At 43.1% G+C, this 21,878-nt stretch overlaps 1 protein-coding gene across 1 annotated transcript in view; it reads left to right on the top strand.

Annotated features, from left to right (window-relative positions):
• The window catches only part of GRM5 (glutamate metabotropic receptor 5), a 265,562-nt gene that overhangs the window by 100,357 nt on the left and 143,327 nt on the right, over positions 1-21,878 (top strand). Inside the window, exon 2 of the mRNA XM_070749601.1 lies at positions 8,295-8,544. Within this exon, the coding sequence (XP_070605702.1) occupies positions 8,295-8,544 (250 nt within the window). The remainder of the gene's footprint in view (positions 1-8,294; positions 8,545-21,878) is intronic.

Below are 21,878 nucleotides of genomic sequence, written 5' to 3'. Positions count from 1 at the left end.
GGGTCCCCATTTTACCAACCTGGGAAGGATAAAAGCCTGAGTCATCCTTGAGCCTGGTGAGATTCAAGCAGCCAAATTGCAGTCAGCAGAAGTAGCCTGCAGTACCGCTTTCTAACCACTGCACCACCCCCAGCTCTTAATATAATACCCGTGTGTTCTGTCGGGCTCTCTGGTAGACTCCTCCCAAAAATTCACAGGTACAAATTTCAGACACACACACATTTGAAAATTCAAAACAATGTTCTTTATAATGAAAATTCACTTAACCTAAGCCCTGTTTTGGTATAGCAAAGAGCACTGGTCTCCAAACAAACTGGTAATTTGTACAATTCCCTTATCAGTTTTGTGATACTTAGCTTGCTCCTGTGAGGCAATTCACAGTCCTTTTCTTTCACAAAGTGAAACACACTTTGCTCTGGTTTAGTTTCAAAGCGGGGAAAAATCAGCACACAAACGGTCAAAGTCAGTAAAGCAGTCACGAAACACAACGATCAGATAATCCTCCACAATGGCCAAACCCACAGGCTGCTCTTTATAGCAGCCTTACTAATGACCACAGCCCCACCCAACCACAGGTGGCCTCATTTTCTTTGATAATAATCTCTCAGTTGTTGTTGCCTATGCATCGCTCTCTGCATGCGTGGCTGTATCATTAACTCTTGTTCCGAATCCAAGGAGGAGCTAGATAATTGATCTCTTTCTGAGCTGTCTGCCACACTCTCCTCCTCCCTGTCACTCCTGTCTTCTTGGTCAGAGGAGCCTTCATCAGCAGATTCTACCGGGGGGGCAAAACAGGCCTGCAGCATGTGGATGTCTCCCCCACATCCACAGTCCTTGGGGCAGGTGCTGGGCCAGAGCTAACCACAACACCCGTGAAGACGGATACCCATTTCCGAAATCATTATACACACTTTTCTTTACAGGGTAGGTAATAAGTGTCTCTCAAGTAAGCTCTTATCTCTGGTGATCCTCCATAATTCTGGAGTCTCCTCCCTCCCTCTGAAGTTGAGTGCTGACACCTGACATCTCCTTGCCACTTCAGATGTGTAAGCAGTTCCATGGGGACCTCACTGCCTCATCTATTGTAATTCCGTGCAAAGCTGGAGAGTAATCAGATCCAACTCATCTCAGAAGGTGCCCATTAAGTGGCAAACGTGACTTGCATTTTCTCTGGATAATTAAGAAGATGGGCTCGGACTAATGCGCCACTATGCCGAAACAGTTATGAATAATGAAAAGAGCTGTAAATAACAGTGCGTTTCTGCCACTAAGTAGCTAATTTGCAAAATGGCTAGCCAACATTATTCAATTGAGCTTCAGCAGTCCCTTGTCGTGAGTAATTGAACCAGGTTCCTTTGACTTTAGAAATCCCAGCAAATGCAACCGCCAACTCATTAATGCTTCTTTTAAAACTTCATCCCCGTCTTATCCTCAGCTTTCCAAAATGAACTCTTGTGGGAATGCAATGATTCTGAGCTGATAACTTGCTTAATTCCATCCCCAACTCTGTTGGCTCTTCTGCTCCAGAAATGAAAATAATGTTTCCAGGAAATTCACATCTGATGTCCTGTTTTCCTCTGGAACCGCCTGCTACTGCACGAATCCCAGCGACTGATAAGGTCCCACAGAGTTGGCCTTCTCCGGGTCCTGTCGACTAAACAATGTCATTTGGCGGGCCCCAGGGGAAGAGCCTTTGCTGTGGCGGCCCCGGCCCTCTGGAACCAACTCCCCCCGGAGATTAGAATTGCCCCCACCCTCCCTGTTTTTCGTAAACTACTCAAGACTCATTTATACCACCAGGCATGGGGGAGTTGAGATATTCCTCCCCCCTAGGCCATTACAAGTTATGCATGGTATGTTTGTGTGTATGTTTGGTTTTATAAATAAGGGTTTTTGGTTGTTATATTATTGAATTGTCACATGTTGTTTTTATCATTGTTGGTAGCTGCCCCAAGTCTACGGAGAGGGGCGGCATACAAATCCAATAAATAATAATAATAATAATTATTATTATTATTATTGTTATTATTATTATTATTATTATTATTATTATTATTATTATTATTATTATTATTCACAGGAATATGTAGCAATGGGCTGCTGTCCCCACGGTGGGGGGAACACAGGGAGGGATAGTAAGTTTATGCATTATTTATTGAATACTTAATAGTTTTTTAATTGTCCTTCTCTAGTGCCTTAGTATGATCCTTAATAACTTTTGAAATAGGAAATAATTAAATAGTATGTTTTTACCCATAATGATAATGATAAAAATGTAATCATTTTTATCATTATCTAGAACTGAACATTTATAGCAATTAAAGAAAATTGAGCTACTTGCCTAATCTGTTATCATACCGAACCTTGTGGGTTCAGTTCAAAACCTTAAAATGTTACTGTGCTCCTCAACAAATAATGTTGTCTATCATTTCTCCTTTTTGCGACTATTCAAATAATGTGACTTAATCAACTGAAAAAGAGTCCAAGCACTTATTATTGTTGTTGTTGTTGTTGTTGTTGTTGTTGTTGTTGTTGTTGTTGTTATGTCAATACAACACAGCAAACAAGATCACTATGCTGGATTTCGTATTTCATCACCAGTCGGGCACTTCCCAAGCACCTAGGACTGCGTGATGTAGCGGAAAATTATGTGTGCGGATCCCAGTAAAGCCGCCTTTTGCAATTGACAGATGGAAATTTTGTCAATTCCAATGGTTTTCAAATGTCCGCTGAGATCCTTTGGCACTGAGCCCAGCGTGCCAAGTACCACTGGGACCACTTTCACGGGCTTATGCCAGAGTCATTGCAGCTTGATTTTTAGATCTTCGTATTTCACTAATTTCTCTAGCTGCTTCTCCTCAATTCTGCTGTCCCCTGGGATTGCGATGTCGATGATCCATACTTTCTTTTTGTCCACAATCAAGATGTCTGGTGTGTTATGCTTCAGAATTCGGTCAGTCAGAAGTTGGAAGTCCCACAGTAGTTTTGCTTGCTCATTTTCGACCACTTTTTTGGGCTTATAATCCTACCAGTTCTTTGCCACTGGTAAATGGTAGTTCCGGCACAAGTTCCAGTGGATCATCTGGGCCACAGCATCATGTCTATGCTTGTAGTCAGTCTGTGCGATCTTTTTGCAGCAGCTGAGTATGTGATCGATTGTTTCATCTGTTTCTTTACAGAGTCTGCACTTTGGGTCGTCTGTTGATTTTTCAATTCTGGCTTTGACAGCATTTGTTCTAATGGCCTGTTCTTGTGCCGCCAGTATTAGTCCTTCTGTCTCCTTTTTGAGTGTTCCACTTGTAAGCCATGACCAGGTCTTTTCTTTATCCACTTTGCCTTCAATCTTCTCCAAGAACTGGCCATGCAATGCTTTGTTCCGCCAACTGTCCATACGGCACTGAGTTACAGATTATTATTATTATTATTATTATTATTATTATTATTATTATTATTATTATTAAGCAGGGGGTTGGACTTGATGACCTGCAGGGTCCCTTTCAACTCAAATAAATAAATAAATAAATAAACAAACAAACAAACAAATAAACAAATAAATAAACAAATAAATAAACAAATAAATAAATAATAAACAAACAAACAAACAAATAAAAAAATAAAAAAATAAAAAAAATAAAAAAGGGGTCCTTGGTGCTTTCTGAGCTTGGTTGTTTGCTCCCAGGTGTTTCTCATCAAATTAGATAGCATCACCAGTGCATGAGGATCTGTGCAACTAGGTAGCATCATCACTGCAATAAGGATGCTGCCAACTGTGGGCAATGAAACAGCTGCCAGAAAACAACTCAGCTCAGAAAGCACCAAGAGCCCCTCATTTCAACCAAGAGCTGCAAACATCCTCCTTGGTTGCCTTCCCAACGTTTGACAATACAGCTAACTGCATGTGGGAGAGTTTTGTAACAGAAAGGGCCGTTCTTTTCATTCCCAGCCATTAAAAAAAAACAAAATCTCATTATTCCTTCCCATATAACCGCAATTAAATATGCATGTTCATGTCCTCTCAAAAATTCTTCCTCGCCATCAGGAGAATTGGTATGAAAAATTAATTAGGATAGAGAAATGTCTGTTGGATGGATATTCTTGTTTTGCAAAAAGTGGTGCAGAATTTTCTTCCCTGGGTCCAGGGGTGGGCTTCAAAAATTTCGGCAATGGGTTCTCTGCCCAGTTGCTGGGTGGGCGTGGCCTTGGTGGGCGTGGCCTAGTTGGCTTTCTGCACCAAGGTGTGAGATAGGCGTTTTCACCAGGTGGGGTTTACCGGTACATCCGGTAATGGGCAGCCAAAATGTTTACTTCCACACTGTGGGTTTGGCTTATTTTGTGGGTGTGGCTTAATGGTCATGTGACATGGCTTGCTCGCCATGTGACCAGGTGGGAGTGGCTTGAACGATTATCATTGTTAAAGTGAATGGTTAAATCCTCGACTTACAACTTTACCAGTATTGCTTGCTGGGGTGACAATTTGCTTCAAGTTTCCCGCGCTCTCCTTCCTGGGTCGCCCCCCCCACCTCAGGCTGGGTAGCTAGGTGAATGGGTGTTGCCAGAAGCATAAACGCTGCCAGTGCTGCTTCAATCCACGCCTTCTGCTTGCACCTCAGGCGGGAAGTGGCCGCGTGAGGGGGAAGGGGAGCCGGACAGGAGAGAGGGAAGTTTGTCAGAGGCCAGGAAGGAGGAAAGAGGAAAAAAGCAAGGAGCGCAGACGCAGCAGCAGCAGGGGAAAAAAGGAGAGCCTAACCGAGACCAGTAATCCAGGAAATGACAGCCGCTGATCAGTTGGTGATGCGCACGCATCTTAATTTCTGCCAGTGGAACTGCGTTCCACCCCGTCCTGCCTCTTTCCCACCCCTGGGTACCTCCTCCGGGATCGTTGCAAATCATCAAAAAAAATTACGATTGTGTGGAAATGACCAAATTTTAACAATGAATTTGAATGATCAAAAAGACTCTGATTATCATAATGTATGGGCTAAGTGGTATGAATGGGTTTAAAAAAGGAAGATTAAGAATTAAGAGATGGAGGTGGAAGGAAGGATAAACAGGGGAAAACAATGTAATATATATAAATTATACAACCACTGTTACCAATGTATATACAGAGATGTGGATTGACTTGGAAGTGTAAAGATACACAAAGGTGAAAACTAATGAAAATTAGTGGTACCTCTACTTAAGAATGCCTCTACTTAAGAACTTTTCTAGATAAGAACCGGGTGTTCAAGATTTTTTTGCCTCTTCTTAAGAATTATTTTCTACTTAAGAACCCAAGCCCGGAAAAATTTCCCAGGAAATTTGAGAGCATCACGAAGACCTGGCCAGTTTCTTGCCATTCCCCCTTTAATCCTGGCCATCTCGGGCTTTTCTGGACTGCCAGAGGAGCCTTTCGGTGGCAATTAAGGAGGCTTTGGCAGCCCGGAGCGAATGAAGCATTTTCCTTTCTCTGGGCACTTGGAGAGGGAATAAACCTCTGCCAGCAGCCAGAGAAAAGAAATGCTCCCTTCACTCTGGGCAGCAACTGTCCTCCTCCTCTTCTTCCTCCTCTTCCTCCCAGCCAAATTCTGAGCTTTTATTTCTTTCCTAATGGGTTTGTACACATTATTTACTTTTATGGGAAAAATTGCTTCTACTTACAAACTTTTCTACTTAAGATCCCGGTCACGGAACGAATTAAGTTCTTAAGTAGGGGTACCACTGTATTGTGAAAAAGAAAATGCATGCACAATGTTGGCACATGTATGTGCGAAGAGACCACGTGCAAATCACACACTTCTGAACCGAGCCTATTTTGTTTGTCCCTTTATATATCAAGTGACTTTCAAGTTGAACCTGAAACCTGGTGTAGATGTAACCACACATTTTACTTGGCAACTATTGGAAAGTGATTTAACACTGCCATAATCCCAGGATCATGCTTTGACTTCCATAAATGTGGGATTTCCTGGTGGTATCTCATGTTTATACTAAGCATCTCTGATCCTGTTTAGCTTGTTGAGATCAGATAAGGTCAAATGGAGTGAGTACTTGTTGGAGAACAGCATATGCAAAAATAAATATAAGAATGATCATGTCCAGACAGTATTATGAAAGCAGTAAACCAAATGTCCTTTTTATAAGTGAGAAACCCATGCTAAATTGGCAAGTTTCCAGCAATAATGTTTCTTCGACTGAGATAGAAACATAGAAGCATAGAAGATTGGCGGCAGAAAAAGACCTCATGGTCCATCTAGTCTGCCCTTATAATATTTCCTGTATTTTATCTTAGGATGGATCTATGTTCATCCCAGGCATGTTTAAATTCAGTGACTGTGGATTTATCAACCACGTTTGCTGGAAGTTTGTTCCAAGCATCTACTACTCTTTCAGTAAAATAATATTTTCTCACGTTGCTTCTGATCTTTCCCCCAACTAACCTCAGATTGTGTCCCCTTGTTCTTGTACTCACTTTCCTATTAAAAACTCTTCCCCCCTGAACCTTATTTAACCCTTTAACATATTTAAATGTTTCAATCATGTCCCCCCTTTCCCTTCTGTCCTCCAGACTATACAGATTGAGTTCATTAAGTCTTTCCTGATAAGTTTTATGCTTAAGACCTTCCATCTTTGGATCCGTTCAATTTTATCAATATTTTAACCAGATAACTTGGTAACCAGATAACCTGGTTTGTAGACTGAAGTCTACATGTCACTGCTTATGTCATGTCCTTATATAATGATCACTGCATCATACAAGAACATTGGGCGGTGCAGGGGTTAAAATGCACGAATGCAGGCAAACTCTGCCCACAGCCTGGGGTCCGATCCTGACTGCCTCAAGGTTGATTCAGCCTTCCAGCCTTCCAAAGTCGGTAAAACGAGGACCCAGATTGTTGGGGCAATATAATGACTTGGCAAACTGCTTTTACAAAGCTGTAAAGCCCTCTGAAGCAGTATATAAGTCTAAGTGCTATTACTATAATAGTACATTGGCCTTTTTTAGAGTTATTTTCCACTGAATAGTCATATTCGGTTTGAAATGAGTTGCTATTCCATTAAAAAAAAAAAGAAATAAGTATTGTTACTTATGCAGATATTCCTCATCTTATTCCATATCTGTTCCTTTACAATTTCCAAGTTTTTATTTTAATGTATTTTATTTATTTATTTGTTTTGTTAAGTACCTATTGGTGGTATACAAAGATATAACAACACAGAGTTGGCCTCCTCCAGGTCCCATTGACTAAGCAGTGCAGGTTGGTGGGACTGCAGGGTAGGGCCTTCTCTGGGGTTGCCCCAGCTCTATGGAACCAACTACCCCCCGATGTCCATACTGCTCCCACCCTTCTGGCCTTCCGTGAGGCCATGAAAACCTGGCTTTGCCGGTAGGCCTGGGGGCCATGAATTGTACATCACTCATGGCCAAACTGTATGAATGGTGTGTATGCATGGGATTATGTCTTTTTATAATAAATGGGTTTTATCATGGGGTTAGTTTTAGATATTATATTCACCTTCTCTTATTGCTTTGTATCTTTTGTATTTGTATTATTATTTTATAAGCCGCCCTGAGTCCTTCAGGATTGGGCATCACAGAAGTTGAATAAATACAAATATAAATAAAACAATATTTATATGCATGATACTAGTAAAAGAGAAATATTAGGACAGGGGACGGAAGGCACTCTGGTGCACTTATGCACGCCTCTTATGTGATGATGTCATACCACTGCTTACATGAACATTTCCCACCATTTTTTGGCCGCACTGGTTGCCGATTAGTTTCTGGACACAATTCAAAGTATTGGTGATGACCTATAAGGCCCTACATGGCATCGGACCAGAATACCTACGGGACTGTCTTCTGCTGCATGAATCCCAGCAGCCAATAGGTCCCACAGAGTTGGCCTTCTCCAGGTCCCGTCGACTAAACAATGTCGTCTGGTGGGGCCTAGGGGAAGAGCCTTCTCTCTGGCGGCCCCAGCCCTCTGGAATCAATTCCCCCCAGAGATTTGAACTGCCCGCACTCTCCTCACCTTCCACAAGACCTTGAAAAGCTATCTATGTCGCCAGGCATGGGACAATTAATGTATCCCCTTCTCTGACCATTAAGAGTTATGTGTGGTTGTGATTGTATAGTATTGATTGTTTTTTAAGATAGCGGGTTTTTAGTCATCGTTTTGACTATTAGATTGTACTGTTTTATTGCTGTTGTGAGCCGAGTCTTCGGAGAGGAGCTGCATACAAGTCTAATAAATAATAATAATTATTATTAATATTAATATTTTTGTGCCTCTTGGTTCTCGCTCTAGGAAACTATGGTGAAAGTGGGATGGAAGCCTTCAAAGACATGTCAGCTAAAGAAGGGATCTGCATCGCTCATTCTTACAAGATCTACAGCAATGCCGGAGAGCAGAGTTTTGATCGATTGTTGGAAAAGCTCAGAAGCCATTTACCAAAAGCCAGAGTTGTGGCGTGTTTCTGCGAAGGCATGACCGTACGAGGACTGTTGATGGCAATGAGACGCTTGGGGCTGTCCAGCGAATTTTTACTGCTAGGCAGGTAAGTCAATCTCTCAGTGGTTGTTGCCTTCTTTTTATAAGCAGAATAAATCCTTCATCCTGGTTAAAGATCCCTTGGTTGATTAACATCGGGGGAACATTAATCCACTACAGGTAGTTCTTGACTTATAACCATTTGTTTAGCAACTGTTTGTTTGTTTGTTTAATTTATATTCCGCTCACTCCAAATGGATTCTGAGCGGCTAACAATCGGAATAAATACAACAACAGTAAAAGCAGTTAAAATCTAATATTAAAAATCAATATTAATAACAATAATATTCAAAAAGTACATACTTGCAATCAGCATAATAATATTATTATTATTATTAATAATAATAATAATAATAACAACAACAGCAATAATAATAATAATAATAATAATAATGATGATGATGATGATGATGATGGATCATCGACATCGCAATCCCAGGGGACAGCAGAATTGAGGAGAAGCAGCTAGAGAAATTAGTGAAATACGAAGATCTAAAAATCGAGCTGCAACAACTCTGGCATAAGCCAGTGAAATTGGTCCCAGTGGTACTTGGTACACTGGGCGCAGTTGCAAAGGATCGCAGTGGACATTTGAAAACCATTGGAATTGACAAAATCTCCATCTGTCAATTGCAAAAGGCTGCTTTACTGGGATCAGCAAACATAATTTGCCGCTACATCACACAGTCCTAGGTGCTTGGGAAGCGCCCAAGTGGTGATGAAATACGAAATCCAGCATAGTGATCTTGTTTGCTGGGTTGTATTGACATAATAATAATAATAATAATAATAATAATAATAATAATAATAATAATAATAATGATGATGATGATGATAATAATAATAATAATAATAATTATTATTATTATTATTATTATTATTATTATTATTATTATTATTATTATTATTACTGCCATGCTGTGGGTGTGGCTTATTTTGTGGGCATGGCTTAATGGTCATGGACTGGGTAGGAGTGGCTTGCTGGCCATGTGATCAGGTGGGAATGGCTTGAACGATCATCATCGTTCAAGTGAACTGTTAAGTCCTCAACTTACAACCTTACCAGTGTCACTCGCTGGGGTGACAATTTGCTTCATGTTTCCCGCGCTCTCCTTCCTGGGTCACCCTCCCCCCTCAGCCTGGGTAGCTAGGCGAACGGGTGATGCCAGAAGCATAAATGCTGCCAGTGCTGCTTCCACCCATGCCTTGTGCTTGCACCTCAGGTGGGAGTTGGCCGCGTGATGCTGGAGGGGAGCCGGGCAGGAGAGAGGGAAGCTCGTCCGAGGCCAGGAAGGAGGAAAGAGGAAAAAAGCAAGGAGCGCAGACACAACAGCAGCAGGGAAAAAAAGGAGAGCCGAGACAAGACCTGTAATCCAGGAAGTGACAGCCTCCGATCAACTGGAGCTGGGCACACATCTTCATTTCCACCAGTGGAACTGTGTTCCACCCCATCCTGCCTGCTGCCCACTCCTGGACCAACCACTCTGGAATTCCTATCTAGAGTCAACTTAATGATGACCATTAATTGACTGAATTCTTGTGTGATAAAATCTAGTAGCAAAGACAACAGTAAAGAGCAAAATGTTCAGGCTAAACCTGATCAGTCTAACTGTCTATATTTACAGTACAGTGATCCCCCGGGTATCCCGATCATTGCGAACGGGCTAAATCGCGATTTTTCAACCCGGAAGTCAAAACACCATCTGTGCATGCGCACCCTTTTTTTATGGCCACGCATGCGTAGATGGCGCCGGGCAGATCAGCTGCTGGGCGGCTTCCCTGGGTCTTCCCCCTCTTGCTGGCGGGAGGGCGAGCGGCGGGCATCAGCGAGGAGTTTCCCCACCGCCCACGCAAACTCCTCGCTGCCGCTCGCCCGCCCTTCGCCCGCCCACGCCGTTCGCTCCCCCTCTTGCTGGCGGGAGGGCGAGAAGCCCCCCAGCACCCCGCTCGCCCGCCCTTCGCCGCTCGCCCGCCCTTCGCCCGGCCACCCGCCCTTCGCTCGCTGCTCGCCCGGCCACCCGGGTTCAGGTGGTGCTGGCAAGCCCCCCATACCGGCGGCGACGTTTTAAAACAGCCGCGCGGCTTCCCAATGAGTCCCGAAGACAAACGCGGAAGTTCGCCTTTGACGTTTGTCTTCGGACTCAGTTGGCAAGCCGCGCGGCTGTTTTAAAACGTCGTCGCCGGCATGGGGGGCTTCCTAGCAGCCCCCCAAACCTGGGTTGGGGGTCCGGGGGGTGCTGGCAAGCCCCCCATGCCGGCGGCGACGTTTTAAAACAGCCGCGCGGCTTCCCAATGAGTCCCGAAGACAAACGCGGAAGTTCGCCTTTGACGTTTGTCTTCGGGACTCAGTTGGCAAGCCGCGCGGCTGTTTTAAAATGTCGCCGCTGGCATGGGGGGCTTCCTAGCAGCCCCCCAAACCCGGGTTGGGGGTCCGGGGGGTGCTGGCAAGCCCCCCATGCCGGCGGCGACGTTTTAAAACAGCCGCGCGGCTTCCCAACTGAGTCCCGAAGACAAACGTCAAAGGCGAACTTCCGCGTTTGTCTTCGGGACTCAGGCGCGAGCGAGCGGCGCGAGCGAACGGCTTCTCCGCCGCCAGCCTGCCCGCGCGCCCGCGGCTCGCCTGCCCTTCGCCCGCCCACGCCGTTTGCTCGCGCCGCTTCCCAGCTGAGTCCTGAAGCGAATTGGCTTCAGGACTCAGCTGGGAAGCGGCGCGAGCGAGCGGCGTGGGCGGGCGAAGGGTGGGCGAGCCAGCGAGGAGTTTGCGTGGGCGGTGGGGAAACCCCAGCACCGCTTCCCAGCTGAGTCCCCTTCCCAGGAACCCCAATCTTCGGCTCCTCGCTAGCGCTGTGGAAGTAAAAACACCATCTGCGCATGCGCAGATGGTGTTTTTACTTCCGCAGCGCTACTTCGCGAAAACCCGATCATTGCTAGGGGTCCTGGAACGGAACCCTCGCAATGATCGGGGGATCACTGTGTATCACTTTGGTATGTGTTTATAAATGTACAGTATATCGCTGTAAAGATTGGTCCTCCTTTCGTAATGGTGAAAAACTTCCCTTAGGTTTTGCAATTTAGATGTGCTTATCATCTCAGTGTAAACAATTGGTATTCAAGGTACTCATGTAGGTATAAACTTCAAATGGTCCTGACAACTTTTATCATAATGCTCATCTCTTTCATTGTCTCACACCTGGTTTTATTTTCTGGAAAGTGTGGGGTTTTTTGGCTTCTTTTGGTTGAAATAAAAAAAATAGATACTGTACTGTGTTGCATTGGTTTCAAATGTAATTTCTGATTATAGTGAAACCTTGAATGAATGGAGTATTTTTTTTGGGGGGGAGAAGAGACGCCTGTTAAATCTAAGTACCTGTATCATTTATTTGGTTTAATTGGATTTAATTGGATTTGTATGCCACCCCTCTCCAAGGACTCGGGGCGGCTCACAGCATGTACAAAAAAACAGAAAAACAGTAATAACAATCCAATTAATAGTACATGAAAAACAATCTTTAAAATTCTAATTAAACCTGCATTAAATGTAATTGATGCAATTTAGATTGGTGCTATTTGTGGAATTATGAAGATTAGGTAAAATGATGCCAATAATCTAAAAAAAAACATCAAGGATGTCATTACTTGAATTACATAAATGCTATTAATTGCCCCAACCTCAATCAAAGACTATCTGTATTCATAAATTTATTTATTTATTTATTTATTTTATTTATTATTTGGATTTGTATGCCGCCCCTCTCCGAAGACTCGGGGCGGCTCACAACAAGTGAAAAACAATCCAATACATAATCCAATTAATTAAAATATTAAAAGTTTTAAAAAAACCCTATACTAACATACACACACACAAGCATACCATGTATAAATTCAGCGGGCCCGGGGGAGATGTTTAGTTTCCCCATGCCTGACGGCAAAGGTGGGTTTTGAGAAGTTTACGGAAGGCAGGAAGAGTAGGGGCAGTTCTGATCTCCGGGGGGAGTTGGTTCCAGAGAGTCGGTGCCGCCACAGAGAAGGCTCTCCCCCTGGGGCCCGCCAACCGACATTGTTTAGTTGACGGGACCCGGAGGAGGCCCACTCTGTGGGACCTAATCAAGGATTATCTGGACTTGTTTCTAAATCTGAATATCAACAGGCTCAGGTGTACCCTACCATTTGCAGAACCAATTGGACAGAACTTTGATTTGCCCCCAAATCAGGGGTGATTACTCTTACTTGAATATTGGTATGCAATGCATTCATCATGACAAATTGTTTGCACACATGCTTGCTATACTCGTGCATGTGCCTGCAGATTTTGTGAGATTTTGCTTCTGCGCATGTACAGGATGCAAAAAAGCATTAAAATCTTGTGAGGGGAAGCGTGTGGGAGCAAAGTTTTGGCAAAATTTTACTTCCGTGGGTTCTGTGCAGAATATATTGCTTACCCCTTTTGTCTGGAATTGTATAGGGTCTCCTGGGTCCATAAGAACATAAGAAGAGCCATGGTGAATCAGGCCAAAGCCCATCGAGTCCAGCATTCTGTGTCACACAGTGGCCAATTGTCCATGGGGATCTTGAGCAGAAAGAGAAGGCAAGACCCTCCCTTTCCCTTGACCCCCAACAAATGGTACTCAAGGGAACCCTGCCTGCCTCAACCAACATAGAGGCGGCACATGGACATCCGTTTCAATAACCACCAATACACTTGGCAACCATTAATCTGTCTAATCCTGCCTTGAAGCTATCAAGGCTGACAGCTGTCACGACCTCTTTTGGAAGTGAATTCCATAAACCAAGGACCCTCTGGGTGAAGAAATATTCCCCTTGATTTGTCCTCACTTTCTTACCTATGAGCTTTAGGGAGTGCCCCCTCGTCCTAGTATTGTGTGATAGAGATGTTGTGATTCAGCCTGAGGCTCCTCAGGGACCGGCTGGATCTCTGCCGGATCCATGCCCAGAGGAGGAACACAGTGAACAGGAGGGGGAGGACCAGGCAGATGGGGGAGAGGAACGTCAGGAAGAGGAGGAGGGAGAGCAGCCTGAGACCCCCCGGGGGGGGGGGCTCTCCCCAGCTAGTAGCCTGGATTCATTGGATGAAGACGCACAGGCTATAATAGACATGAGGCAGCGACAAGCAGCTCAAAGACGGGGCCAATTAGAAAGGTATTACCATCCCTGAATTGGCAACAGCTGGGTTTGGGTGTGGTTCTCCTCAGCAGGGTTGAAAAGGCAGGCCCGCCCTTACAGTCTTGTGGAGAGTTATCAATTGGGAGTCCTGTGACCTTGCTTCGATTCTCGGCGTCTCTGATCTTGGCTTGTGGCCTAGAAGTCTGGAAGACTTGGGGGAGGCGTGGGTTTTATTATCTCCAGCGTTGTTTTTGCCAGCAAGAATCCTGTTTTATTGCCTGGCCTTCGTGAAACCTCTGTGAAGCTTCATAGTGTTCCTGTCTGTACGAACAGTTTTTGTTACCTGTGTTTGCTTTGAATTATATAAACTGCCTTTGCTTTTTACCAGTGTGTCTGGCTACTCTTTTTGGTTGGTGTTGGCGTCTGGGGGGACCCAGACAGAACAAGAGAAAAGAGTTTTTGTGTGATAGAGAAAATATTTTTTCTCTATCCACCTTTTCTATCCCATGCATGATTTTATACACTTCAATCAAGTCACCCTTTAAACGCCGTCTTTCAAGGCTAAAGAGACCAAGGCGTTGCAACCTGGTATCATAAGGGAGGTGCTCCATTTCCTTGACCCTTCCAGAGTTGACCCTTCCAACTCTGTTATTCTGTGGTGTTTTTATTTTATCCGAAATATTTGGCTCAGTCCAATAGCATTGTTTCCTGCACTGTTAAATAGCAAGTATCAATCCCAGGCCTTCAACAAGGAAAAGCATTTTTTTAAATTTCATTTAAGTCCTCGGTGAAACCAAGGGCAAAAAGATAAAAAGAGCAAAAATTCTTAACTCTCCATTGTGTGTCTTTGAGTCCTACCGATGGCATTGTAGGATGCTTTACGGTTAAAAAACTACAAGCAGTCACATTCCTGAAGGCTTTGCTGTGTCTTCCATGCTCCGCTGAGTTAATAATATATCCGCTCTGATGTCTCCAGTGCCAAAGGCGATCAGAAAACCTATTTTATTCTCTATCAGGAAGATAACCAGAATGTGTCTTGGACACCATCAGTTCATAGAACAGTGAAGTGGAACCCCAGAATTATGGAGGAAATCACTTTCAATTATCATCACCGTTACCACCATCCTCACGAGCTTCTCTCCACCATTTATATAAGTGCAGTGATGAGCATTGGTCGTTCCATACTTCATCCTAATATATATACATACCTATATGTTCTGGTAGAATCCTCCAAAAAATTCACAGGTACAAATTTCAGACACACACATGTTTAAAAATTCAAAACAATGTTCTTTATAATGAAAATTCACTTAAACCAAGCCCTCTTTTTGTATAGCAAAGAGCACTGGTCTCCAAACAAACTGGTAATTTGTACAAGTCCATTATCAGTTCTGTGATACTTAGCTTGCAGCTGTGAGGCAATTCACAGTCCTTCTTCTTTCACAAAGTGAAACACACTTTGCTCTGGTTGAGTTTCACAGCGGGGGAAAATCAGCACACACAAAAAGTCAAAGTCAGCAAGGCAGGCATGAAACACAATGATCAGATAATCCTCCACAATGGCCAAACCCACAGGCTGCTATTTATAGCAGCCTCACTAATTACCATAGCCCCACCCAACCACAGGTGGCCTCATTTTCTTTGATAATAATCTCTCAGTTGTTGTTGCCTATGCATCGCTCTCCGCATGCGTGGCTGTGTCATTAACTCTTGTTCTGAATCCAAGGAGGAGCTAGATGATTGATCTCCTTCTGAGCTGTCTGCCACACTCTCCTCCTCCCTGTCACTCATGTCTTCTTGGTCAGAGGAGCCTTCATCAGCAGATTCCACCGGGGGCAAAACAGGCCTGCAGCATGTGGATGTCTCCTCCACATCCACAGTCCTTGGGGCAGGAGCTGGGCCAGAGCTAACCACAACACCTATATTTGTAGATTGTTCTGAGTTCGGGTTTTACGCTGTGTAATATTTTGAGTGTCTATGCGACATTTCGGTGAAATCACATTCACCATCATGAGGCTGAAGTTGTTAGCTTCGTGCTGCTTTGAATATAATTTGTTTGCAACAGCCATTTGTTCCTTATAAATAGTGGGGAGGGTGGAGATTTGGTTTAAATGTTGCATGTAGATTGGGTGGCTGTGTTTTAATGATTTGATTGGTTGGTGGAATCACATTTAATTAAATGGTTGACACCGTGATGATTGTGATATGTTTTTTTGGTTAGGGCTGTCTTCCAAATTTCTGGTAGGTGGGACATGTCATCACGTTTATTCATACTGAGGGGGTGTTTTTCTATTTCTATGGCTTCCATGATTATTGTTTTATATAGGTGTTCTGTTTTGGAGAGTAATTTAGTTTTTTCGAAATCAATATTATGTACTGTTTTTTTAATGTGCTAGAAAAGGGAGGAAGTTTTTTCTTCTTTTTTGACTGCATTTTTATGTATACATAAACATATACATATACATATACATATACATATACATATACATATACATGTACATGTACATGTACATGTACATATACATATACACATACATATGTGTGTGTGTGTGTTTTCTGTTGGATGGCTAGCTGATGAGGCCAGAACAAGGCCTCTGGCAGGCCCAGGACAGGGGTTTATCCTCTGTCCTGGTGCTTCTTGATCTCAGCGGCTTTGAATACCATTGACCATGGTAACCTTCTGCGCCGGCTGTAGGGGTTGGGAGTGGGAGGCACTGTTTTTCAGTGGTTCTCCTCCTATCTCTCCAGTCGGTCGCAGTTGGTGTTAGTGGGGGGTCAGAGGTTGACTTCTAGGTTACTCCCTTGTGGGGTGCCTCAGGGGTATGCCCATGTTACACCAACACTCCACAGTCTGCATTGGTTGCCGATAAATTTCCGGTCACAATTCAAAGTGTTGGTTATGACCTATAAAGCCCTTCATGGCATCGGACCAGAATATCTAAGGGACCGCCTTCTGCCACACGAATCCCAGCGACCGGTTAGGTCCCACAGAGTTGGCCTTCTCCACTAAACAATGTCATTTGGTGGGACCCAGGGGAAGAGCCTTCTCTGTGGTGGCCCTGACCCTCTGGAACCAGCTCCCCCCGGAGATTAGAACTGCCCCCACCCTCCTTGCCTTTCGTAAAGTTCTTAAGACCCATCTCTGCCATCAGGCATGGGGGAACTGAGATATCTCCCCCGGGCCTATACAGTTTATACATGGTATGTTTGTGTGTATGTTTGCTTTTAATAATGGGTTTTTTAGTGTTTTTTAAATTATTAGATTTGTTCTTACATTGTCTTTGTTATTGTTGTGAGCCGCCCCGAGTCTACGGAGAGGGGCGGCATACAAATCTAATAAATAATAATAATAATAATAATAATAATAATAATAATAATAATATATATATAAGGTGTAGAGAAAAAACTTGACTTGGTAGAAGAAAACTAATTACAGTTTTGAAAACAGCATGCCTAATTAAGTTTAGGAAAGCTCAAAAATCAAACTCAACCAAAATTGTGTTACAAATTGTCCCCCAATGTTATTCATATTTACATAGTTTTACTTGAAGGTGCATATTCATATTTACAAGTTTTACTTGAAGGTGCTTTCACATTAAATCACAGTTTAATTATTTTCCCCCATTGTTTATTTTATTTGTTTATTCGATTTCTGTGCCACCCAATCCCAGTTGGGACTCAGGGTGGCTATTGGAAATATTCTTAAAAGTAAAGAAGCAGGTCAAAATATTTTGTACAGGAATTTTATTATGATTTAATCTTACTATTAATTATTAATCTGGGCAGACTCACAGTGACTCACAACGATGTACCAAAAGTAATAAAACAACCCATTTTTTTTTAAAAAAAGGAACAATGCAGGTTCATAAACAAAAAATGAAAAACAACGAACAATGCATAGTAAATCATCAAACAAACAAACATCGATAGTAGTTCCAGGAAGGCTGTCTGGAAAAGTTATACCTGGAAGGCTGCCACTGATAAGGCCATTAACTACTAGAATAAATTTTTTAAAAAATTATTTGGACCCAACTTTGTTCTAATGCTGCATCAGAGCTGCTTTGTTAGAGGAAGGCAAAAGCAACCTCAAAGCGGAGCTCCAGGAATAATTCTATTTCGAATTAGAGAAAGGAAAGAAATAGGATTCTCAACTTCAGCAACTTCATAAGATGTGTGGACTTCAATTCCCAGAATGCCCTACGCTGCCTTGCCAGCTAGAGAGTTCTGGGAGTTTAAGTCCACATATCTTAATTTTGAAAATGATAACAAACACTGGTCTCGACTGCAACAGAAATATTCCCGGGAATTGATAATCCCAAATTTCCCCTTGGGGAAATCATTCTGTGTGAAATAAAATTCAAATATAGCAATCTACCTTTTGGATGAGATAAATGCTTGTGTAAACACCAATTCCAGATAGATAGATAGATAGATAGGTAGGTAGGTAGGTAGGTAGGTAGGTAGAGATAGATAGATAGATAGATAGATAGATAGATAGATAGATAGATAGATAGATAGATAGATAGATAGATAGATAGATAGATAGATAGATAGATAGATAGATAGATAATTGGGGTTCTTGGTTCTCTCTGAGCTTGATGACTTTCTTATGGTCATGATGAGCCATGGTGGTGCAGTGGTAGGAATGCAGTATTGCAGGCTAATTTTGCTGACTGCCAGTAGTAAGATCCTGGCCTGCTCAAGGTTGACTCAGCTTTCTATCCTTCTGAGATGTCTAAAATGCGGCCCCAGATCATTGGGGGCAATATGCTGACTCTATAAACCATTTTAGAGAGGATTGTAAAGCACTGCGAAGCAGTGTATAAGTCTAGGTGCCCTTGCTCTTGCTAACATGGCTGGGGAATTCTGGGAATTGATGTCCACAAATCTTTTTTTGTAATGCTTTATTAGTTATTTACATTAAAAAGGGCATAAACAATACAACAGTACAACATTTACAAAGTGCATAAAATTACATAATTATTTATGCATAGGAATCCATAGGGGAAAAAAGGTATGGCGCAGCAGGTAGAGTGCTGTACTGCAGGCCACTGAAGCTGACTGTAGATCTGGAGGTCAGCGGTTCAAATCTCATCTCCGGCTCAAGGTTGACTCAGCCTTCCATCCTTCCGAGGTGGGTAAAATGAGGACCCGGATTGTGGGGGCAATAGGCTGGCTCTGTTAAAAAGTGCTATTGCTAACATGTTGTAAGCCGCCCTGAGTCTAAGGAGAAGGGCGGCATAAAAATTGAATAAATAAATAAATAAATATTGGTATTTTTTCTCCCATAATTTCCTCCATCATATTTTTAGTTTTCTTCCAGAATTTCTTAACTAATGGACACGTCCACCACATGTGATAGTATGTGCCTATTTTCACTTTGCATTTCCAGCACTTTGGGGAGATTCTTGGGTACATCTTAGCTAAGCGCGCTGGTGGCAAGTGCCACCTATAGAACATTTTACATATATTTTCTCTATAGGGAAAAGTCCACAAATCTTAAAGCTGCCAAGTTTGAACTCTCCTATGCTAGAACAGACTTTCTTTTCTTTTTTTTAAATAGTTTTTATTATATTACAAAATTACAGATAAAAAGAAGGAAGAATAGGTACATCATAGTTTGGATCATTATGTCGACATATAGTACAGTATTAGCTATACAATTATTATCTTTGTCTCATATTATTGTTCTATGAAAGTAAACTCTATCATTTCAACAAGGCAGACTTAATATATCAATACCTAAAAATACATTTTAAACCTTCTGTCTAAATGGTTTTTACCTTCTGTCTCTTCCTTCGCCCGAACCCCCCCTTGAACTGTTTCTAACAGTTCTAAATTTCTTTAATTAACATTGTGCGGCATATGGTGGCCGCGGTTTTTCGATATTTTTTCTGATCTACACTTTATCTAAGGTCAGTTTGGATTGAAGAAGATGTCCAGTCCGTTAAAGGTTTTCAGAATTTTGTATTTGGTCACTATCAATCTTTTTTCTGTATATTAGTCTATTTTAATTTAAGTTTTATCTTTTTTCTTTTTGTTATCCAATCATAAAATTTTTCCCAAATTTCATAGTATCTTGAACAGACTTTCATGTCATCTCAGAGGCAGCCACCCAAAGTTGGACAGGGCTAGGTTCAATTGGGAAAAGAGTCTTCGAGATTTTAAGTGAGAAAATGTGTAGCTTAAGCATCTGCCAGGCATATCATCCTCATTTGACCTCTTAAACCTCTGCAGTGCAAAAACATCCAACAAATAGCAAACCAACTTAGGGAGTGAAAGGATGTTGATAGACCCTCTAGCTTTTTTTTTAATGTATTTTGCTATGACGCATCTGCAGTGACAATGCAATAACAATGTTTTAAATTACAGTGGTACCTCTATCTAAGAATGCCTCTACTTACAAACTTTTCTAGATAAGAATTGGGTGTTCAAGATTTTTTTTGCCTCCTCTCAAGAACCGTTTTTTACTTATAAACCCAAGCCTTTGAAACTGTAACTGGAAAAAGCGGGGAAAAGCCTGCATGGGGCCTCTCTAGGAATCTCCTGGGAGGAAACAGGGCCAGAAAAGGCGGGGAGAAACCTCTGTGGGGCCTCTCTAGGAATCTCCTGAGAGGAAACAGGGCCAGAAAAGGTGGGGAGAAACCTCTGTGGGTCCTTAGGAATCTCCTAGGAGGAAACAGGGCCAGAAAAGGCTGGGAGAAGCCTCTATTGGGTCTCTCTCTAGGAATATCCTTGGAGGAAACAGGGCCGGAAAAGGTGGGAAGAAGCCTCCGTGGGACCTCTCTTGGAATCTCCTGGGAGGAAACAGGGCCGGAAAAGGCAGGGAGAAGCCTCTGTGGGGCCTCGCTAGGAATCTCCTGGGAGGAAACAGGGACAGAAAAGGCGAGGAGAAGTCTCTGTGGGGCTTCTTTAGGAATCTTCTGGAAGGAAACAGGACCGGAAAAGGTGGGGAGAAACCTCCATGGCACCTCTCTAGGAATCTCCTGGGAGGAAACCACCCTCCCTGTGGTTTCCCCAATCGCACACATGATTTGCTTTTACATTGATTCCTATGGGAAAAATTACTTCTTCTTACAAACTTTTCTACTTAAGAACCTGGTCACAGAACGAATTAAGTTCGTAAGTGGAGGTATCACTCTACTTAGTAAATGTTTGGCTGCACAGAACTGGATTCCAGGTTTTTTGATAAAAGAAAAAGTTGTATAAAATGCAGTTATCTTGCCTAATGAACAAGCCTTCCCTTGGCCACATAATTTATAATGCTCCTCGGGTCACCAACGAGGATAAACATTACATGTGGCTGGCTGAGATTAGATTCTTAACAAATAGGTTCCCGAAAAAATTTGGCCGCTCTCAGAACATACTGCTGCTAAGAAATAAAAGGGTGCTAATTAAGTTAAATTAAACGCAATTTATTCCTTGTTCGATGGGCAAGATACATGGTATTAGAATCCAAACGTATTCATCACTGTGATATTTCTCACCTCACTTCCTTATGTGCTCAGCTTGGAAATGACCAGCGATGGGCAGCCAAATTTTTTACTGCCACACTGTGGGTGTGGCTTATTTTGTGGGTGTGGCTTAATGATCATGTGACTGGGTGGGAGTGGCTTGATGGCCATGTGATCAGGTGGGAGTGGCTTGAACAATCATCATTGTTCAAGTAAACTGTTAAGTCCTCGACTTACAACCTTACCAGTGTCACTCGCTGGGGTGACAATTTGCTTCGCGTTACCCATGCTCTCCTTCCTGGGTCGCCCCCCCACCTCAAGCTGGGTAGGTAGGTGAACGGGTGCTGCCAGAAGCATAAATTCTGCCAGTGCCGTTTCTACCTACGCCGTTTGCTTGCACCTCAGGCGGGAGGTGGCCACAGGAGGCTGGAGGGGAGCCGGTCAGGAGAGAGGGAAGCTCGTCTGAGGCCAGGAAGGAGGAAAGAGGAAAAAAGCAAGGAGCGTAGATGCAGCAGCAGCAGCAGGGGGAAAAAGGAGAACCGAACCGAGACCAGTAATCCAGGAAGTGACAGCTGCCGATCAGCTAGAGCTGCACACGCATCTTCATTTCTGCCGGCGGAACTGCGTTCCACCCCATCCTGCCTACTGCTCATCCCTGGACTTGACCAGTGACAGGCAGCCAAAAATTTTACTGCCACACTGTGGGTGTGGCTTCTTTTGTGGGTGTGGTTTGATGGTCATGTGACTGGGTAGGAGAGGCTTGGCT

The sequence above is a fragment of the Erythrolamprus reginae genome, chromosome 4 (assembly GCF_031021105.1).
Source record: "Erythrolamprus reginae isolate rEryReg1 chromosome 4, rEryReg1.hap1, whole genome shotgun sequence".
Taxonomy (NCBI): Eukaryota; Metazoa; Chordata; class Lepidosauria; order Squamata; family Dipsadidae; genus Erythrolamprus; species Erythrolamprus reginae.
Note: the sequence above shows the minus strand (reverse complement) of the source record. Positions and strands in the feature narration are given on the sequence as shown.